This window comes from Colossoma macropomum, unplaced genomic scaffold (assembly GCF_904425465.1).
Source record: "Colossoma macropomum unplaced genomic scaffold, Colossoma_macropomum, whole genome shotgun sequence".
Classification (NCBI taxonomy): Eukaryota; Metazoa; Chordata; class Actinopteri; order Characiformes; family Serrasalmidae; genus Colossoma; species Colossoma macropomum.
Genome location: NW_023494787.1, coordinates 38,461,475 through 38,480,197, shown reverse-complemented (window position 1 = coordinate 38,480,197; position 18,723 = coordinate 38,461,475). Strand labels below are relative to the sequence as shown.

The 18,723-nt window shown below is 36.9% G+C and overlaps 1 protein-coding gene across 1 annotated transcript; it reads left to right on the top strand.

Annotated features, from left to right (window-relative positions):
* Nucleotides 1–11,721: 11,721 nt before the first annotated feature.
* Nucleotides 11,722–17,568, top strand: il11b (interleukin 11b). The gene is made up of 5 exons (XM_036565531.1): nucleotides 11,722–11,783; nucleotides 14,149–14,309; nucleotides 14,585–14,674; nucleotides 15,307–15,465; nucleotides 17,401–17,568. Exons 1-5 carry the CDS (start codon nucleotides 11,777–11,779, stop codon nucleotides 17,566–17,568), a joined length of 585 nt encoding a protein of 194 aa, XP_036421424.1. The 5' UTR covers nucleotides 11,722–11,776.
* Nucleotides 17,569–18,723: the final 1,155 nt, after the last annotated feature.

Below are 18,723 nucleotides of genomic sequence, written 5' to 3'. Positions count from 1 at the left end.
CAGGGGGTACAGCTCAGTGTTTGAGTTTTTAACTGCAGATCAAGACATCACCATCTGGGTGCTACCTTACTTGAACCACTTAGAATTGCATATCATTCTCAAAAAAGCTCCTTTTTCCAATAATGTCTTAAAACTACAACTCATTCAAACCAGCAAGGCCTGAAATTTCAATGTTGTGAAGTCTTGACTTTAAAAGGCATACTTACAAACACAAGTTTACAAATGTGAATTTAGCTTGTGTTGTTTTTAATCCATGCTTCCATTTTAAGAGATCTGATGACGCTATAGATCAAGTATCTTCTTTAAGATTAACCGTTCTGAAACCTCTCCTGAGCTACATAAATTTAAAAGCCAGCTGGTCTCATTCAGTAGTAGAGCATTTAACTGCAGCTCAAGCAGTTCCACTCTGGTTGCACGTTACAAAGTGTTGCTTTCCACTAAATACTTAAAATTTTTAACTTTTTTTTCTTATAATTCAGGTCAGAGATTTTAGGTTTGTGAATTCTTTTTTCACAGTAATACAGATTTACTCAAAGAATTTAATGATTTTTACCTTTGATTTAATAACAACTACAAAAATGTGTAAATTTGTTTAGATAAAACATTTTTGTGTAAATAAAAACTTAGAGAATGTGTAAAGCAATACAGCTGCGGCCTTTTTCAACATCCACTGTGTCAAAAATGTAATGTCAGTAGAGAGATAGACAAACCTCTTACCAGATTTCAGGAAAAGTTTTAAAGGTTCGCGTGTGAACTTGAGTGACATTTTCTGTTTTTAATTTGTCTCTGAAGCAGCAGGAAGTTCCTAGGCAGTGGAAAGATTTTACAGTGCCTTGTAACCCTCTTGAAAGTCACCTGATTTGTTTGGAATATGAATGACACTTATTTTGTGCTGTGTTATATTTTATTTCAAAAGACTGACTCTCAAAATGTATTAATCTAAAGCGATGTTGGCTTTATAAAGTAAATATTCAGTGACAAAATAACTGAAAAATGCTGTTTTCATAAGTATTCAATCCCCATGCTGTGGAAGCTCCTAGTTTACACAGAGTGAAGTTTGCCCTAATGAGGATTTGGATTACAATTTGCCTCTACCTGTGAATCATTAAAGAAGTTCATCTTGTCTGGATAAAAGACCACTTTAATTTAAATACTATTGATCGAACTGTGAATCTACAGGAAAACTGTGAAAATGAAGACGAAAGAGCATTCTAAGGAAATCAGAGGTAAAGTTTTGGACATACATAAGAAAAAGGAAAATTGGATCAGGCGTCAAGGGCGTCCCATAAAACTCAGCATTAGAACAAGAATGGGACTTGTAAGGGAAGCTGTAGAGAGGCCAACAATCACTCTGAAGGAGCTAGAGAATTTAGTAGATGAGACTGGAGTGAAGGTGCACCAGTCAATGATATCAAGAGCTCTGCATACAACTGGCCTGTATGTAATGATGGCTAGAAAGAAGCCGTTACTAAAAGAAAACCACATCAAAGCACATCTGGATTTTGTCAGAAAGCATCTGAGTGACCCAGATAAAATGTAGGATGAGGTTTGGTGCTTAGATGAGCTTTTTGGCAAAATTCAAAATGCTGTGCATAGCATAAAACCTAGCACTGTCCGTTCCTCAACAAACACCATCTGAAAAGTGAAGTATGGGGTTGGCAGCATCATGTTGTGGAGATGCTTTTCCTCAGCAGGAACTGGGCATCTTGTTGAAACTGAAGATCAGATGGATGGTGCAAAATAACAGGGAGGTACTGCAAGACAACTTACTGAAGTCTATTAAGATATAGCCACAGTACCTGAATTCACTAATTAGAATGGGTGTCTGCATACTTTTGGACATACAGTGTATCACCCTTTTAGCTTATTTCTGATTGGTGAAACTGACGGAACTGATGGACTTTATCTTGCTTTGCAGTTCTTGTTGGCCCCATTGAAGAAAGAAAATAAATTATTTTAGTGCTTTCACTATTTAACAAAAGAATTCTAATCCTTAAATGACATAATAAAAAACTGAGAGCTTTTTGTTAATGCCTCTTTCTCACATTTGCATTCAGAGACAGTTCCATGTAGTATTATTTTTAACAAAAGAACACTAGAGCGCGCTCTTTGATTATAATAAGTTGATCAGTGACATGATGGAAATAGGCTAATATCAAATATAGAGCAAAACTCTCATCTTGGTCAGCTATCAGTCACTAATACTAGTTTTTAAATTCTGCTAAAAAAAATTCTGATTCATTTTTAGCATGCAACGGTAAAAGGAGTTAAGATGAACTGTATTCATGTGTAATTGGCTCATGGGTTTCCCAACATCCCCAAAGGAACTCACAGGACTTGGCACTAAAGGTCTTATTCTTGTTGATTTTCCCCTCAGATGATTGAAGGTACTCAGGACTGAAAGGCTTGCATCCCTGCACTTGCTTTGCTAAATCTTTATGGGTGTTTAAAGAGGAATTCCACTGGTTTATCAAAATTTCTGCAAAATTTTATCATTAAGATGTAAAGAAAGTCAGAGAGAGTGCTTTGAGGTGGAATGCATCATTCTAGGCAAACCTACAGAGTACCAGTTGTTCATAGTGGTGTGATAGGAACCAGACGTCCAAAGTGTTTAATGCCTTCAACAACTCCCTCACAGAAAGCTGTTACTTAAAAGGGCTACAAAGTTTCCAATAGATTTGAGATAGGGCTTTGGTCTAAAATGTATTTTTCAAAAATTATATTATAAGTACAAAATTACAAAAATTATATTATAAATTATTATAAGTAGAGAGGTATATGCAGGGCATATACTCAATGAAAATGTGTTTTTTTTTCAGATTTTACCATTATTAACATTACATATAAAACCTCGGAAGACATGTATGTTCACTGGTCATTTTGGATAGCTAGTAAAATTGCTATATTTGCGTTGCAGACATTGTGACCTCTGATTTCTGTGATTGCTGTAAAGAACAATGAGTCGATACGTGCTCCTATTGTGCTTCATTCAAACCACTCTGAATGGCTTTGTTTGCATCGTAATGACAGAACTGTGCAGAAATGTGTGTGAACAGTCTGTGAAATTCCCCTTTTAATACTGAGCATAAAAAAGGTTAAATATGCTGGACACACTGGATATTAATGTGAATACTGTATAACAATGTTTTGCTACTTGCTCTGTGAAACTCATCAGCCAGTCTTCAGTGAGCAGCATAGGATATGAGCTTTTTTTTGCCACTTGAACCATGATTTAATTCTTATGTAGACCAGAGGAAGTATACCAAAAAAGAACACGCTAAGAAAAAGGCATGTTGAGTCATTTATCACCCCCTGTCTCCTCCCCACTTTCTTTCCTCTCTCTCTGACTCTCTCTCTCTCCCAAACATTCCACACATACCACACGTCTTTGAGAAGCGGATTAGACCAGAAAAAGGGACTGATGAAAATGGAAATCCCCTCCCCTTTTATCTGTGCGTGTGCGTCTGTGTGCATATGACTGTATATACATCAGAAGCAAATCGTTATCTCTAGAGAAATGACTAGTGAATTACGTATGAACGTGCTTCAAAACAAACATGCTGAACCACAATTTGTAACCTTGTGATTAATTTAGTGTCATGCCAAGTTTACAGATACTGCTTTTATGTATCATGTCAAGTAAACGTAGTAGCTCATTTTCAACTGATACTGAGATTCAGAATTTAAATTCAGATTGTAAAGAGCTGCTGGTCTTGTGTGTAGCATCCAAGTAGAGATGCCCTCATTTGCATTGTCTACTAGAAGGTTTAGTTAGGACAGGAACTCTTTTGTGTGATTGTTCACATTCTGGAACTGTGGGCAGTTGCACCAGATGTAAGTTTAAACACAGACTAGCTGTAATGTATGTGTTTCTTAAATACGCATTACTAAATCAAAATGGGATGCACACAAAAAGTAGTTCTAACATTGAGCTTAGTATCTACTAAATATATACACCTCGCTCTAAGCAGGTGTAAAAGTTTGTGGAAACCAGTGCACTGAAATCACAAAATATGATGGCTTTTTTTGGTTAACTGAGCTAAAAACATTAAACGCTATATGCTGTTATTTTACTTACAGCTCTAATCATAATCCTGATGTCACCTCTGAACTACTGAAATGCCAAAACTTATACTGAAACTGTTGCATAGAAAACATAATTGGTTGTCACAAGGATATATTAAAGAATAAACACACAGTGGCTACACATATTCAACTTTATTTATACACACAGTCCTCTTCTATACAGGCTGCTATTGCGTTTCTATGGTAACACATTTATTGATTGATTCTGAACATGTTATTGCCATGTTAAAGCAATGTACACATTAATTTTAAGACATAACTTTACAGAAGTCCAGAGAGGCCATGAAGTAGTTATAATTCTCAAGATCATGTCTTATTTGTCTTGTGACATCAAGATAAGTTGTGATCTCAGGGAAATAACTAGTCTTATCTTGAGATCACAAGAAAAATAAATTGTAATCTCAAGAAAACAAGATCACAAGAAAAATAAGTTATGATCTCAAAAAACAACTTGTGTCATTGTGAGATCACAAGAAAAATAAGTTGTGACTTTGGGAAAATAACTTTTGTTATCTTGAGATCACAAGAAAAATAAGTTGTGATCTCCAGAAATCAACTTGTGCTATCTTGGGATTGCAAGAAAAATAAGTTGTGATCTTGAGAAAACAACTTGTGTTATTTTGAGATAATAAGACAGGTCATTAGGTCATGATCTCAAGAAAACAGTTCAGAAAATTATAACTACGACACTGCCCCTCTGGACTTCCTTACAACTTAATGATTTGTGATGCAACCAAGTTTAATAAAAGGATTGAAAGAAAATAACTAGTGTTAACAAAGGACTTAGTAAAGACTTTATACACAAACCTAATTATAAACCTATGCAAACTTGCTGCAACTTCTACAAAGTCATGGTGAGTTTTGTATGTTCACTCCAATCCTATAGTATATTCAACATGCATATTCAGGATGCTTTCTTGACTTTGTCTAGCAACTAAGCTAAATTGCTCAAAGGCAAACCACAATATAAATCATTTAAAAAGCAGACTTCTTGGTTCACATCCAGAAGTTCATTAGATTTAAAGCCTACTTTACTAGGTAAGTAAAAACATGGACTTCAAACTTCAAAGTGGTTTTCAAACTGCTCCTCAGGACCCCCCAGATGGTCCACATTTTTTTGCCCTATTCCTATGTGTTGAGAGCTGGAATACAGCAAAAATGTGGACCATCTGAGGGGCCCGGAGGATGAATTTGGGAAAAAATGCTCTAAAAGATGTTGTTGTCTTGTGAATCATAAAAGACGTTTATGAGTCACAAACAGGAGCTTAGGTGGCAAAGTCAGCCTCCCTCAGTGACTGACCTTTTCCCAGTGGCATCACTTCAAACTTGAAGCTAAATTCAACTTCAAAGTCAACAGCCTGAGAGAAGGATTAATAACTATTTCAAAAATCAAATCAAAAAGGAGAAACGGTCCAGAAAATGACTAGTGATGCTTTACGTAAACTGAGGATGATAGAAAGTTTACAAATGTAAACTTTTTTGAAAGTGATAACTGTAAAGAAAATGGTGCTTTACTGTCAGTATTTCATGGCACATTTACTGAAATAGTAGCAGACACTTTCTGGGCTCTGCTTGGTTGGGCTGCCATATGGTACCTATTAAAGCTGAAGAGAGAGAGGCAAGAATGTAAACATGTCAAATTAGAAAGTACTGTGTTTCTGAAGTAAAAATATTACCAAACAGCAATGTCTCAAACCAATGTTAAGTCTAACCACTGTCTAGGTTACATAAATGTAAAGGGAATCTTATATTTGAAAACCTTTTTAGTCCAGCACTAGGTTTTAAAAGTGAACCCTGACCTTAATGTCTGACCTCAAATTAATACTCATGCCCTGTAGTGTTTGATGAATGTATCATGAAACATGGAAAGTTTTGTCAGAAAATTTGTCAGAATATTTTCGGAGTCTACACTTTAAAAATAAACTACAAATGGGGTAAAGTTATTTAGAGAAGACAATATTCAAAGTTATATTCAAAAGTTTGGGTGCCTCTGGTTAAATGACATCTTTTGTTGGTTTTCTAAGTGAGAATAAGTTTACACATCCCCTACAGAGAACACACTTTATTTGCTGAATTTAACACATTGGGAAATAAAACATAAAATGTAACGTGCAAAAGTTATGACAAATTTTATATTTTAAATTATATTTTTTTTTCCAATATGTCAAACACAGCAAACAAACAGAAACTGTGTACTAAATTAGCAGAAAATGTCATTTCAGTGTGTTCCCTGTAGAGGATGTGTTAACGCATTTTCATTCAAAAAAATCAACAAAACATGTAATTTGAACAGGGATGTTCAAACTTTTGCGTATGGTTATTTAAAGAACCATGAACTTTGCAGTTCAGGGAATGTGCAGAAAACATTGTTACTAATAATGTAAAACAGAGGTTAAAGGGGTTAATATTTGAATCATTTAAAACACTTTTCAACAGCTCTGTAAGGGGAATGAATGGAAAAAACATACACACACACTGTGCGCGCAGAGGCATGCCACGCCAGGTTCACATTCCAGTGGCTGGAGGCTACAGAATTTGAAAAGCTGAGGTGTAACTGTCACGGAACAATGATGTCGCTGTCCAAACTGTTGCGTCACAGAACAATCCAGTGAACTAACTCTCATGCTGCCGTCAGTGCAGGCCTCAACAAAATTGAGACACAGTGATGATTATGGCAGACGTTTGGGTCATCCCCAAAAAATGTGTGCCTGTGAGCGTGTGTGAGTGTTTGTGTGGGGTATGAGACATACAGTTGTAGTAGACCAGTGTGACTAAACCTGCCCTGTCTGGACAAACTAGACTAGAATACTGTATAATCATTCATAATGACCCTCAAGTTAACAAAAAGCAACATTATTAGATACATGGCCGAATTTACAGTCCATCAAATCGATGCACTGTTTTCACAGCTGGCCCCATAACGGATATGGAGACTTTTTCCACAAAAATTCAACAGCTGGACGGCCCACTAGGAATTTGTGGGGTGAAAGCTGTTGGACAGAATCCTAACTTTCCCCTATTCAGTGCTACTGGCTTGAGTTAGCCAGATTCTAATCTCAACCAGTCCAACAGAAAACACAATATTATGTCTTACCCATCCTTTTAAGTCAGACTAGGAATTCCCTGCTTTTGTCACTGAGCTATTGGTTCCAGTCTTTTCCCATCAGATGGAAAAGTTCTGTTTATTCTTGTCTGTGCTCATACCATAGGAGGATATTGTGTAATGTCGCGTGATGTAATGAGAAGCAATGTCTAGTGTGGTTTTTGTGCCAGCAGGTTGCTGACCTCTGTATTTCCAGAGGTTTTCCAGTCAGTTAGACAGCTATACATTCTAAAAATGAGTGGCCTGTGACATGAATTGATTATAAAGAACGGTTTGAGGTTCTTTATATATACAGAAATCACCTATGACTGATTATGATACACAAGCCACGTAGGACTGATGACGTCTTTTGAAATGGCTTATGATGTTACTCTTGGATTCTCAACTGTAATCTGTTTATTTATAGACGAAAGGAAACTGTTTGCTTTTCTGCTTGATCATGCATTCCTGCTCAATCTGAATGCCTCAGAGCATCCACCCACATGAGGCTAAACAAAGCCCGCACTTCGCCCTACAGTATCAAATGAGCTCCAGTGAGAGAAGTTCAACTGACGCTTGTCATGCACTTCTGGAAAATGCAGGTTATTGGGACAAAGAACTTTACTCGATACACATTTCATTAATTGAGTTGCCACATAGTTATTGATTGGACATTTGAATTTTTGAAGCACCGTATGTAATTTTCTTATATGTGACATCCTTGTAGAAGTATTACCATATATATTTGTTAGAAATGTGTATGTATGCTGTACGTATTCACTATATGCTATACAAATGTTTTGCTTCTTAAGAATGCACCATACAGTTGATTTTTGCACTGGATGTGAATGTTTTGGTTATGAAGATGATCTACTTTATTGCCACCATCACATCTTTGGTTGTCAAGATGAGAGGTAATAAAAGCTGCACCTAGAATAAACTGTAGATCTGTTGTTTCCTTTTTGTACCTTAACTAATACTGCATAGAGACTGTTTACACCTAGCATCAAACTATCAGACTACAATTGCATCACTTAAACCAAATTTGGAGGCGAGATGGAGCAAAGATGGATCTTGACTACATTCAACACAAGTGTAAATGGAATGAGTTTTGATATCTGTTAAAAATTGAGCAGAAATGCTGACCAGCAGGTGAGAGAATGAACAAGAAAATGAAAGAAGGAGGATACATAAACTGGAGTAATCTCCAAACCAAGAGCCTTCTTGCCTTCTGAGCTGATGAAGTTGCCCAAGCCAAGCTTGTTGATTTGTATCAAGGGGAAAAGTAAACAGCTGTAAAACACAAAAACATATGTATTGATGTGCTTTTTATGTGAAAAAGTAAAGTTGGATCTCTTCTGGTCACAGCCAAAGTATGTCCAGATACAGTCAGTACATGTAACATGTTAATGCAAGGTAATATAAACACTCTTCAAGCTGACTTTCTGTGCTTTAAAGCCACACTATGTAAGATTTGGGGACTTGGAGACCTCTCTGGGGGAAATATGTAGTTGCACGCAAGAACATTTTCTAACATCGCTTGTGCTTCAGACCTTTTCTGAGTTGATGGATCTGATGATCGTAAGTGTGCTGAAAGAGTAGTCAAAACTGGGTGAAGGATGTGTCCTCCAAAGATGTAAGTGAATGATCTACTATTGTCAAGTTGATTAGGCATTTGAGGTATAAACATCAAGCTTGTACATGTGACGATAATATGTAGAGATGTGACATTGTCTGAAAATGTCTTTTTAAATCATTATTTCAGTGTTTTTTCTTCCTCTGACTTATTAAAACTACTTCTTTCTATTTTAACCAAAAAATCTCATACATAATGCAGCTTTACTTTCACAGTTATTGTTTTCTTTTACAGAATCAGCTCAACATTGGCAGAGGTGGGGAACCACTCCTGTGCTATAAGCTGGCTAAGGTGTGTACTTCCACTCTGCGATTGTGTTCAAAACCTGTTGTAACTAGCATAATTTATTGAGCGACAAAGATGAGTCGGGGTTAACTGATAGACTACATTCTAAATTGCAGTGGATTTTCCAGTCAGCCAGTCACTTCCTGAAAAGCTACCAGGCCGCACATGACCACACACCACGCTAAATGGCTCGCTACTCTTATCAGTCTTTTTCCTTCTTTCCTTTTTTGTGAAAAAAAAATGTAAAGAGAAATGAGAGACAGTCTGAGTGTGAATGTGTGTGTGTGTGTGTGTGTGGAGTGTCTGAATAGAAATTTCAGGCTGATGTGTCAGAGGGGGTCAAGTGGGTGATGCGTGGGTGAGGAAGACAGTGAGGAGCCGAGGAGAGACTGGACCGGGGCACATGTTTCAAACTGGGGAAATTTTTCACCCTTAGGAATCATATTTATCGCTGATGTTAACACAAGCATAATGTAGTTTGAAATGGCATTTCTTTTTTTGTAGCTCATTGAAATAAACTGAGAAAATCTGCCAAAAGTGCTAATTCTAGGCTTTTAATCGATACCTAATGTGTTTGTGAATAGATAAGAAGATATTTTATTATGACTTTGATAAAAAAGTTATAGTTCTGTACAGAGTTATTTTGCAGAATAAGAACATACAAATGGAAGAAATTTGGTAGTGCAAACTCAAATCTGCTGATACAGGGTGTAAATGTCAGTTTTAAAAAACAAACCAATTAATCATCTCACGAAGTAGTTAGTCTAAGAAAACATCAACAGCTCTGGACTTCTAGAGGAATGTTTGCATTTGTCAAAGTTTATATTAATATGTAGTACTTTGCAAGAGTCAGAAACAAGCCTTTATTTATTTTCTGGTCAAAATGGAAAATTGCAAAAAAAAGGAAATACATCAGAAAACGTATTTATCAGAAAATTACACAAAAGCCTCAACAACCAAATAGAACATCACATTTTTTTAGTATTTGGCATGTCCACCCTTTGCTTTCAGCTTTCATTCTTTCACATAAATCTGCAGGGATATTTTTCCACACCTACAAAGTTCAGTCTTAGAAGTTGGTTGAATTGTCTGCTTCTCACTGTCCAAGTAATTCCAAACACATTCAGTGATGTTGAGGTTTGGACTCTGGGGAGGCCAGTCCAATATTCTGAGAACACCTCTAGCTTCTTTGTTTTCTCAACATCTTTTCTTCTTTTCTGTCTATTTCCTTTTCTCGGTAATGACCTCTTGACCGCTACGCATCCTTTCAAGCCCAGAGAGTTGAGTTAAGTTGATTGAGTTAAATTGAGTCCAGCCAAGTCAAGCCAAGTTGAGTTGAGCCTCACAGTGTGAGAAAGTTGCATAAAGCATGGACGGAAACACTTTTCACATATGAAGCAAAAGTGGAGCTTCTCAAAGATGAAAGCTTTATGTGCCATTTATCTGATGGTGACAGTTTCAGTGGTTTATCAGGCTTTGCATGGTTTTTAGGAGTCCTAATGTCTGGATATACTTTGATTTTTTTTTTAACTCCACACTGAAAAAAGTGGTGTATATCAGGTTCACACAAGGTACATCAACTTCAGTAAGTTAAATTAAGTACTTAAACATTAAGTACTTGTGATGTATCATATTTCCTTAATGTGGTTTTGAATCGATGTGACTCAAATACATTTAAAGCAACCTTTAAGCAGAGTTTTGCATATTTTCTTTTGGCTTTCCTCTTTCCTATGCAGGTGGTTTATCTCATATCTAATCTCTTCCTGAAATATCTCCTGGAAAATGAATAACTTGTACTAAATGGCTGTAAAACTGAAAATGAAATAAGTTAAGGGTGGCCTATGACTTTTTCAGAGTGCTGTATCATACGAATAATATGTACATATATACACACATTACTGCATGTGATTATATGACAGATGTCTCTCTACTATCTCAATCTGAGTGAATGTGTGAACGTGTTCATAAGCATGTAGGCCTGCTGACACAAGGAAGGACTTCCTTTGTCAGTGGCATGTCAGCACCAAACGGAGTAGACTGCGGATCACATGTGATACTTACAAAGTACTTCAAATTTACTTCTGGTGAGCTGGCAGACTTACATCAATAATACTCCAAGTACAACCCTTCTCATAATATAAGCCACGTGCTGAAAAGCAGGAAGCATACAAATCCACTGTGGTCTAGCAATAATGACTGGACAAAGTGATTTTGCTAATCTAAACCATGTACAATCAATCTACTTTTAAACTTACTTTGATCCTGGTTCTCCACTGTGTGTACACATCAGAGGTGACTCTCTCCCGGTACGAAACTATTTAACTAGAGGAGACAGAGAACTCATTGAGACAGAGCAGAAAGGCAATCGAAGGAAAAAAAAAGAAAAAAATAGAACATGAGTTGATGTTGAACCAAGTGCAAAAAATAAAAAACTGATGAGCTTGAGTTCTTTGGAAGAAGATAATAGTTTAGATTTTGTTTCTGGGGGCTTGAGGCATGTGGGCGAGTTTTTGAGTTTTTTTTTTTTTTGTGAATTAGAGTGAGTCAGAGAGAGTGAGCGAGAGAGAGAGAGAGTGTGTGTCATCGACATACTATAAATGGGAACCCTTACACTAGTCTAAACATTAGTTGAGTGATAACGTTGCTTCTCACTGTGTCTGTTTACTACTTGAGTGTTTGGGATAGCCATGAAATGTAAGTGTTTTGCATCCTATAAAGCTTTGATTATAACATGGGACTATGTTGTAGTGTAAACATATACAGGTGTGAGGTGGAAAGGAAGTTGAGGGGAGATTATGGGCTTATAATGGAGATTATATGACTTCTGAAGTGTTAAGTAAATGTTATTTCTGAAGTGTCTAATTTAGAATTTAGAACTAATTTGAATTAGTTTAGTTATAATTAAAGAAATACTAGACCTGGTGCCAGAAATGCAGCCAAACAGCATTCATATTACATTTGTCCATCTTCTTGTTAATATAATTGCTGCGTCTTTACATAATATTGTGTAGTCAATCAAATGTTAGTATGTCTTTCAGACTCGGTATAAGGTCTCTATTGGAATGACTTTGTTTGTGTAGGCTTTCACTGCTGCTGACCTTGATATGCATCACTGCAATGGGCTTTGACTCAGGATTGGATCATTAATGGCTGTTTTATGTTGACTGTCGAGGAAGTGTGTCTTGTGAACTTTTCCAACCAGACATGAGGAATTGATGTTTGCTTCAAGGCAAAATCTGAGACAATTATGCTCTCTGTAATCGCTGTTTACTTGTGTTATGGTGCTAATTGAAGTTCAATTTTCAACCTTCAACATTTTCAACTGATTTGAGATCATCTGATTTGCAGAATGTGGCCTCAGATCTTTTAGTATGTCTAGGTGGTCATAAGGAAAATCTTTTACTGCTTAAACCTTCATGTGCATAAAGGAAGTACTTGCTCAGAAGTGTGTGGGGAGAGTTAAAAAGCTGTTATCACTGAAAATCACAGTGGTTTATTTCTAGTGAATTAGATGGATGTTGTTTGGGTGAAAGGCTGCAGGAAGTAACACAGACTTGGATTTATCAAGACAATCAGATCTCGTAGCTAGTGTCATCAGGTTTCTGACATCACTGTTATCAAATCTGTAAATCAGGCATGCCATGTTTGCCAGTGCCCAAGTAATGCTTGGTATCAGATGGCTTTGTCGCTACAAAGAGACCAAACGTAATGCATTAATGCACAAATGCCCTATCAGGCCTGTGGCTATCTGAGAAACCCATTATACAATTCTACCAGTAATCTGCTGGAGAGATTCAATTAAAGGCTTGCAATTATTTGCTTATGCCGCATTTTTGTTAGAAACTCAATTGGTCTGATGTTAGTGACCTTTAATCATGTGTGTTAGAGGCAGGGGGAGCCTATACCAATTGCATGTTTTACCTGTTATGGCATGATATAGTACAATGTTGAGAGATTTTACTGAATTTAATCAGATCATAACCTTCAATGCACAACCATGTCTAGGAGCACTCTTTTCAAGTCAGCAAAAACAATAGATCAGCTAACAAACACTATCTGAGGATTTGCTTGCTACAAATTACAGCCACTGTTGACAAACAGTGCAGGCTAAAATTAAGTCAGAGTGGATAATTCCCTCTTGGAGGCCTTTTGTTACATTATATAAGCAGAATAAGCTTAAGTAAATACAGATGGAAGAGGTCTGGCTCTCCAGTCAGGGATCTCTAATATGAAACTGGAAACAGTTGGGGGAGGGGGGGTTGCATGAATGTAAGGCATTTCTGATTTCAAGGAGCAAATTACACTATTTTGAAAACCTGGGATTTCCTACGCAGTTGTGTGTGGGGGAAAAGGGAGGTAGCCAACATCATTGCGAAGCCAGAAAGAGAAAATGACCTGCAATAAGACAGGCATTTGTGGGTTTTGCAAACTGTGACTGTGGCAGCCGTTTCCTTTGGATGTGTTTTTGCCAGTGTGATGAGATTTCATCACTCTTGGGCAGAGTTGAGACGGTTACAGTAAATTTAGGAATGATGTCACATGGAATGGGTGAAAGATCTGAAAAAGCCCTGACTCACTTCCTATCTTCAGAAGAGCGTATCTCTTAATCAGGTCAGAGTTGGGTTAGCTTCTTCAAAAACTAGACAACCTTCAAAGCCCCCTTTCTGGTTCTGCACTATGTCATGGTATTTTCATTGACCATATTTAGTTTACTCAGAAATTGTGTGTCTCATAAAGAGTAATCTAGGCCCAGACTTCCACACTTTCTTGTTACAATAACCACTGCAAGTGGAGTGGCAGATCTGCTCTCAGATCTACTGCCGAGATGAAAGTGTCTAGGCCAATGCCTCAGAGATGACACAACTCTGTCTGCACCAGTGTTATCTTCTTAGACAGCTTTTCAGGGAGTGTAGCAGCTGCTGATGGTTTTCAGACATACTGGAGCACTTGTTCAAAAGGTGCTGACTCAGAGTAGCTCCCAGGCAACTGTTGAGGTGACAGAAACATAACTTTGGACTTTCCAAAAAAAAATCCCCTCTCTCTCTCATTTTGCTGACAGTGCTGCCCGAGTCCACCTCCTTCCTGCTGTTTTTGCTGCTATTGGTCGAGCTTCCGGTCTTAACGATGTCTCGTCCCACCCCTGTGAGACCGCACAAAGATGGTCTGACGACACTGCTTAAGCAGATGCATCAGCTGCTGAACCTATTGCAGAGAGTGCTGGTAAGTTTAATGTGGGTTCACTGGGCCACATGAAATTGATTACATCATAGGGGCTTTCCTCTGGGCTTGGTGAGAAAGTTCTGCACAATATAACATAGTAAGACCTGCTGGAGCTTGAGTATAATGATGGTGTACTCTCGTTCTTCTGTATTCTGTACATAGTATTTAAATTTTAAGTTATTTAGTGATCATGAAGCTCCAGTTGTTCAGTGTTTTACAACATCTAGTCACACTATTGCATATTCTTTATTGATGAAGCATCTGGCATTTTTCAGAGCGACTTCGACACTCATATGCCGTTTGAGCATAAGATCCCTTCCCTGCCTACTATAAACTTCAGGCCACAAGACCTTGCAGCAGTGGAGGTAAGACATATTTTGTTTAATAGATCAGTCTATAATACCCAGGGGTGGAAACAATACAACTGTGTCTAAGTGAAAGTACTTGAGTGGAAGTATAATCATATGCAAAGGCTTGGGCATCTCTGGTGATATTACATGTTTTGTTGATATTTACAGTGAAAATAAGTTAACACAACTTCTGCACATTTTAATGTAGAACTACTGTTTATTTGCTGAATGTAACATAATGTGGCACATTTTATATTCTATGTAAAATGCCATGTTTAAGTTAACTTAGAAAATCAATAAAATGTCATTTAACCCAGTGAATCCAAACATTTGCATATGACTGTATCTTTTCTATATCTTTTATGCATACTCAAGAACTTTGAAGGTCTAAATGAAAACATACGGAATAAAAAGTATGTTTTTTCCTTGAAAAATGTAATTGAAGGAAAGGACAAGTATTCCATTTCAATACTCAATTAAAGTAAGTCTTCCAACGTAATTCTTACATACAGCAAAGTAATACAATCACTTGCGGATTTTCCACCCCTGGGAACCACCCACCACATTTCCCACATAAATCATACTTGCAAATATACTATTTATCTCACATATGCAGATTGTTAACATTTGCTTATTTACCTTCAAAGGCAGATTCAACTCTATCTCAGCTGTCTTCTGGCCTCAACTCTTTCAAGTTGCACTTTGACTGGTTGCTGCACTGGCAGAACCAGTCTGGTTTGGTGTCAGATGAAACCAAGAAGATCGCTGAACGCATCCAGTTTATCAACACTCTGGTCCACAAACAGGTAAGAGTGACAATCGTGAAGTAGGGGGCAAGCTCCTTTTAATGCTGAACATTTGTGTGAACTGTTAAAAGAGGCAAAATGACAGGATGGCTCATAGTGTACAGAAGGAGAGAGGGGTGTTGGTTGACACAGTTTTCACTCTCTACCATGTATCCCACTCATAACATACATTAGGAAAAACATTTTAAATAAAAAACATTTTCAATGTCAGAAAATATTTTCAAGATTTAGTGCATTTATAACTAATTTCATGTGATGCCCTTGTGCCAACCATCCCCAACCTGTGTTATGGGGATAGTTGGCACAATGTCAAAAGGCTATAGTTTCAAATAATTAAGCAACAAATAGAAGTAATCTTTTAATTTAATAATCTTTCACTTAAACCAAAACACAAATATATCACATTTACAATTATCACATTTATTTTATTGTTGAGACAATAAAAAGCACAGTAATAATCTAGTAATAGTAATAATCTTTCATTAGCCTATATTAACTATATTTAGTTATGCCATTTTCATCTTGAGCTAGACTTATCATCAAATGGCCTAAAGCTAAAGCTTAGAGGTAATAACCACTTGTTCCAAATTCAATATAATTTAATGTAAACAGTGATATAGCAGAGTTCTGCATTTTAATTGTCTTATTTAGTTTGCTACTTAGTATATGTGAGGCATATAATATAAAATAATACCTATGACTATAGCCCTACCTTTTGGCAGGCTGACACATGGGCCAACCAACCCCAAAATCAACAGGCCAACCATCCCCACTCAGATCAGGACACAACTCTGAATTTATTTTATGTTAGTACACTAGCATTACTAGCTTCTATAATGTTTTTATTCATAAGGAACTGTAAGGATTGTAACATTCAGAGCTCTTGTCAAAACAGATGACTCTTTGTCACAAAGGCAACTATTTTTATGTCACTTTTTTGTCAGAATTCCCCTACTGACCCATAAGTGAACACTGTGCCAACCAACACTGTTCTTCCCTGATAGTCTAAATAACTTTTAGCTTTGAGGTGTTGACTTGTACCACTATATAGCTTGTGTTGTACGTGAGATTCCTTCTCAAAAAGTCCAATTTTGTATATTAAAAAAACAGAAATAAAAAAATATAATCAATTCTATTTATATAATAGCATTTTATATAACAGAGAAACAGGGTTTTTTGAATGGTGTGTAACAGGATAGTAGGAAGGGAAAGAGATAAAAGAAATATGTAATCTGAACACTGCAAATGGCTAAAACTCGTTATTCTGGAAGGAAGTTCTTGATATAAGTCAAAGTGTGAAAAACAGAAATAGGAGTGATTGTGTCTGAGTAGGAAATTAAAAAATAGCTTGGTTTCCTGCATAAACTGGATTTCCTTGTTTCAAAGAAAAAACCTCATAGTTTGTTTAGTTCAAGAACAGGCTTGACATGGGTTGCTTGCATATGGCCTAAATGGTTTGTACTCTTTCCTAGCAGCTGTTTCCAGGTTGGGAAAGCTCTGTAGAGCTTAGGATGAAATCTAATTCAACAAGAACTTGTAGGGTACTTTATTTAGAGTTTAGAATACTTTGCTGAAAAGTGCAGTTTTCAGTTTTAAATGCTACTCATGAGCATGACTGTGTACCTGTGGCCTTCATAGAATCAGGCAGGTTTGAAACAGCAATGACAAATATGAACCATGCGACTTTATTACACAATCTGATCTAACAGTGTGACGTTTCACACACATACAAAATAAATATGCTTTGACATTAATAACACTCTAAGTCTAGGTATTTTTTTTACAAATCCTATGTTGTATGCTACAATTTTACCTTAGTTTCAATGGAATTGTTGCCAACCTTCTGTATAGCTTAACTGAGCAGAGCCTGTACAGGTCAATTGCATTGCGTGTGACAAGTGGATCTGCTCTTAATGACCACTGTCTCTGTTTCAGATGCCGCAGTTGCCTCCTGAGAGCACCACTCTTTCCCTCCCTGCTCTTACCTCTGCCTGGGAAATATTCCAGACATCTGCAATAGTACACAGAAGACTACTGCAGTTCTGTGACTGGTATCTCAGAGCTCTTCGCGTCCTCTCCCACCAAGCAAACAAAAGGCAATAGCAGATTCTTCCAATGGACACCAACATCACTTGATCTCCAGTGTGTGAATGTTGAATCTAGAAGATGAAGGCACTGTGACAAATGATTCCTGCTTGCCTTAAAATATCTTACCATAGGATGAGTTTTTCAGGCCATGCTCTGCTAAAAAATAGCATTTCAATGGCCTAAAGAAGACATGTTTCCTCCCAGACACATTTTACACATGAACAAATTCCTATTTATGATGGTACTATTTTTCTATTTAAGTGTTAAGTTATATATTTAATATTTATAAGTATTTATTGAAGGACGTTGTGTTTACAAATGAAGTATTTTTATACATGGTGAGTGGATGAAAACGCACTTTATGTGAACTCCAGGATATTTTTCATGAGGGCTTTGTTTTTTTTTTTTTATGGGGTAACAAAACAGATGAAGATGAAAGCATAGACAACTCTATCATTACTCTTGATTCTGGACATGGTTAAAGGCAGTGGGCCTCTAGACAGATGTTTTTGCTTTTACTCAGATCCCACTACACCTGAACCAGGTAATCAGTGTTAATGATGGCTGAAATCAGTTGGGAACTGTGGTAGAGCCAAAAGCAGAAAATCGATGGTGTCCATTGATTTTCTGATTTTGAACTAAATAAAGTATTTGCCTACAATCGAAGCAAGGCTCCAAAACATGTAGTAAGTTACTTAAAGTGACATTCCAGCCTAGCATTTAATATGTTATTTGACGTGTTATGCAGCATTCTGTAGCACAGTATTGTATCCATCATCAGTTTGATGGAATTCATGATTTTATGTAGTTTTCATGTTTTTTTTTCATCAGCATTCTCTCATTACAATACCCAGCATGCCTTGCTCAAATTTGTCTTACAACCTTTGAGAGTCCTCGCAATCCTTACCTTTAGGATATATTATCAGAAGGGGTGTTTCCTAGTCTTTAAACTAGAAAATCCTGCTCTGGAGATCACTGTGGCACCATCCAAGGAGGTATTTTAATTGATATATCTATGGTCAAGAAGTTTTGTTTAGGTCAATCAATTGATGCTGGGCTGCTTGCCTGCTGCATCATAAATTATTGAGGATTTATTTATGTCCTTTGCCATTGCATTTCAGTTGAATAATTCACTTGGAGTCATTATGTTTATAATTCACTCTTAATCAA

Excerpts from the sequence above, each read along its gene's own strand:
- il11b (XM_036565531.1), top strand. Across the intron at positions 14,675-15,306 it reads AAGACCTTGCAGCAGTGGAG|GCAGATTCAACTCTATCTCA; the intron begins GTAAGACATATT and ends TTACCTTCAAAG. Across the intron at positions 15,466-17,400 it reads ACACTCTGGTCCACAAACAG|ATGCCGCAGTTGCCTCCTGA; the intron begins GTAAGAGTGACA and ends TCTCTGTTTCAG.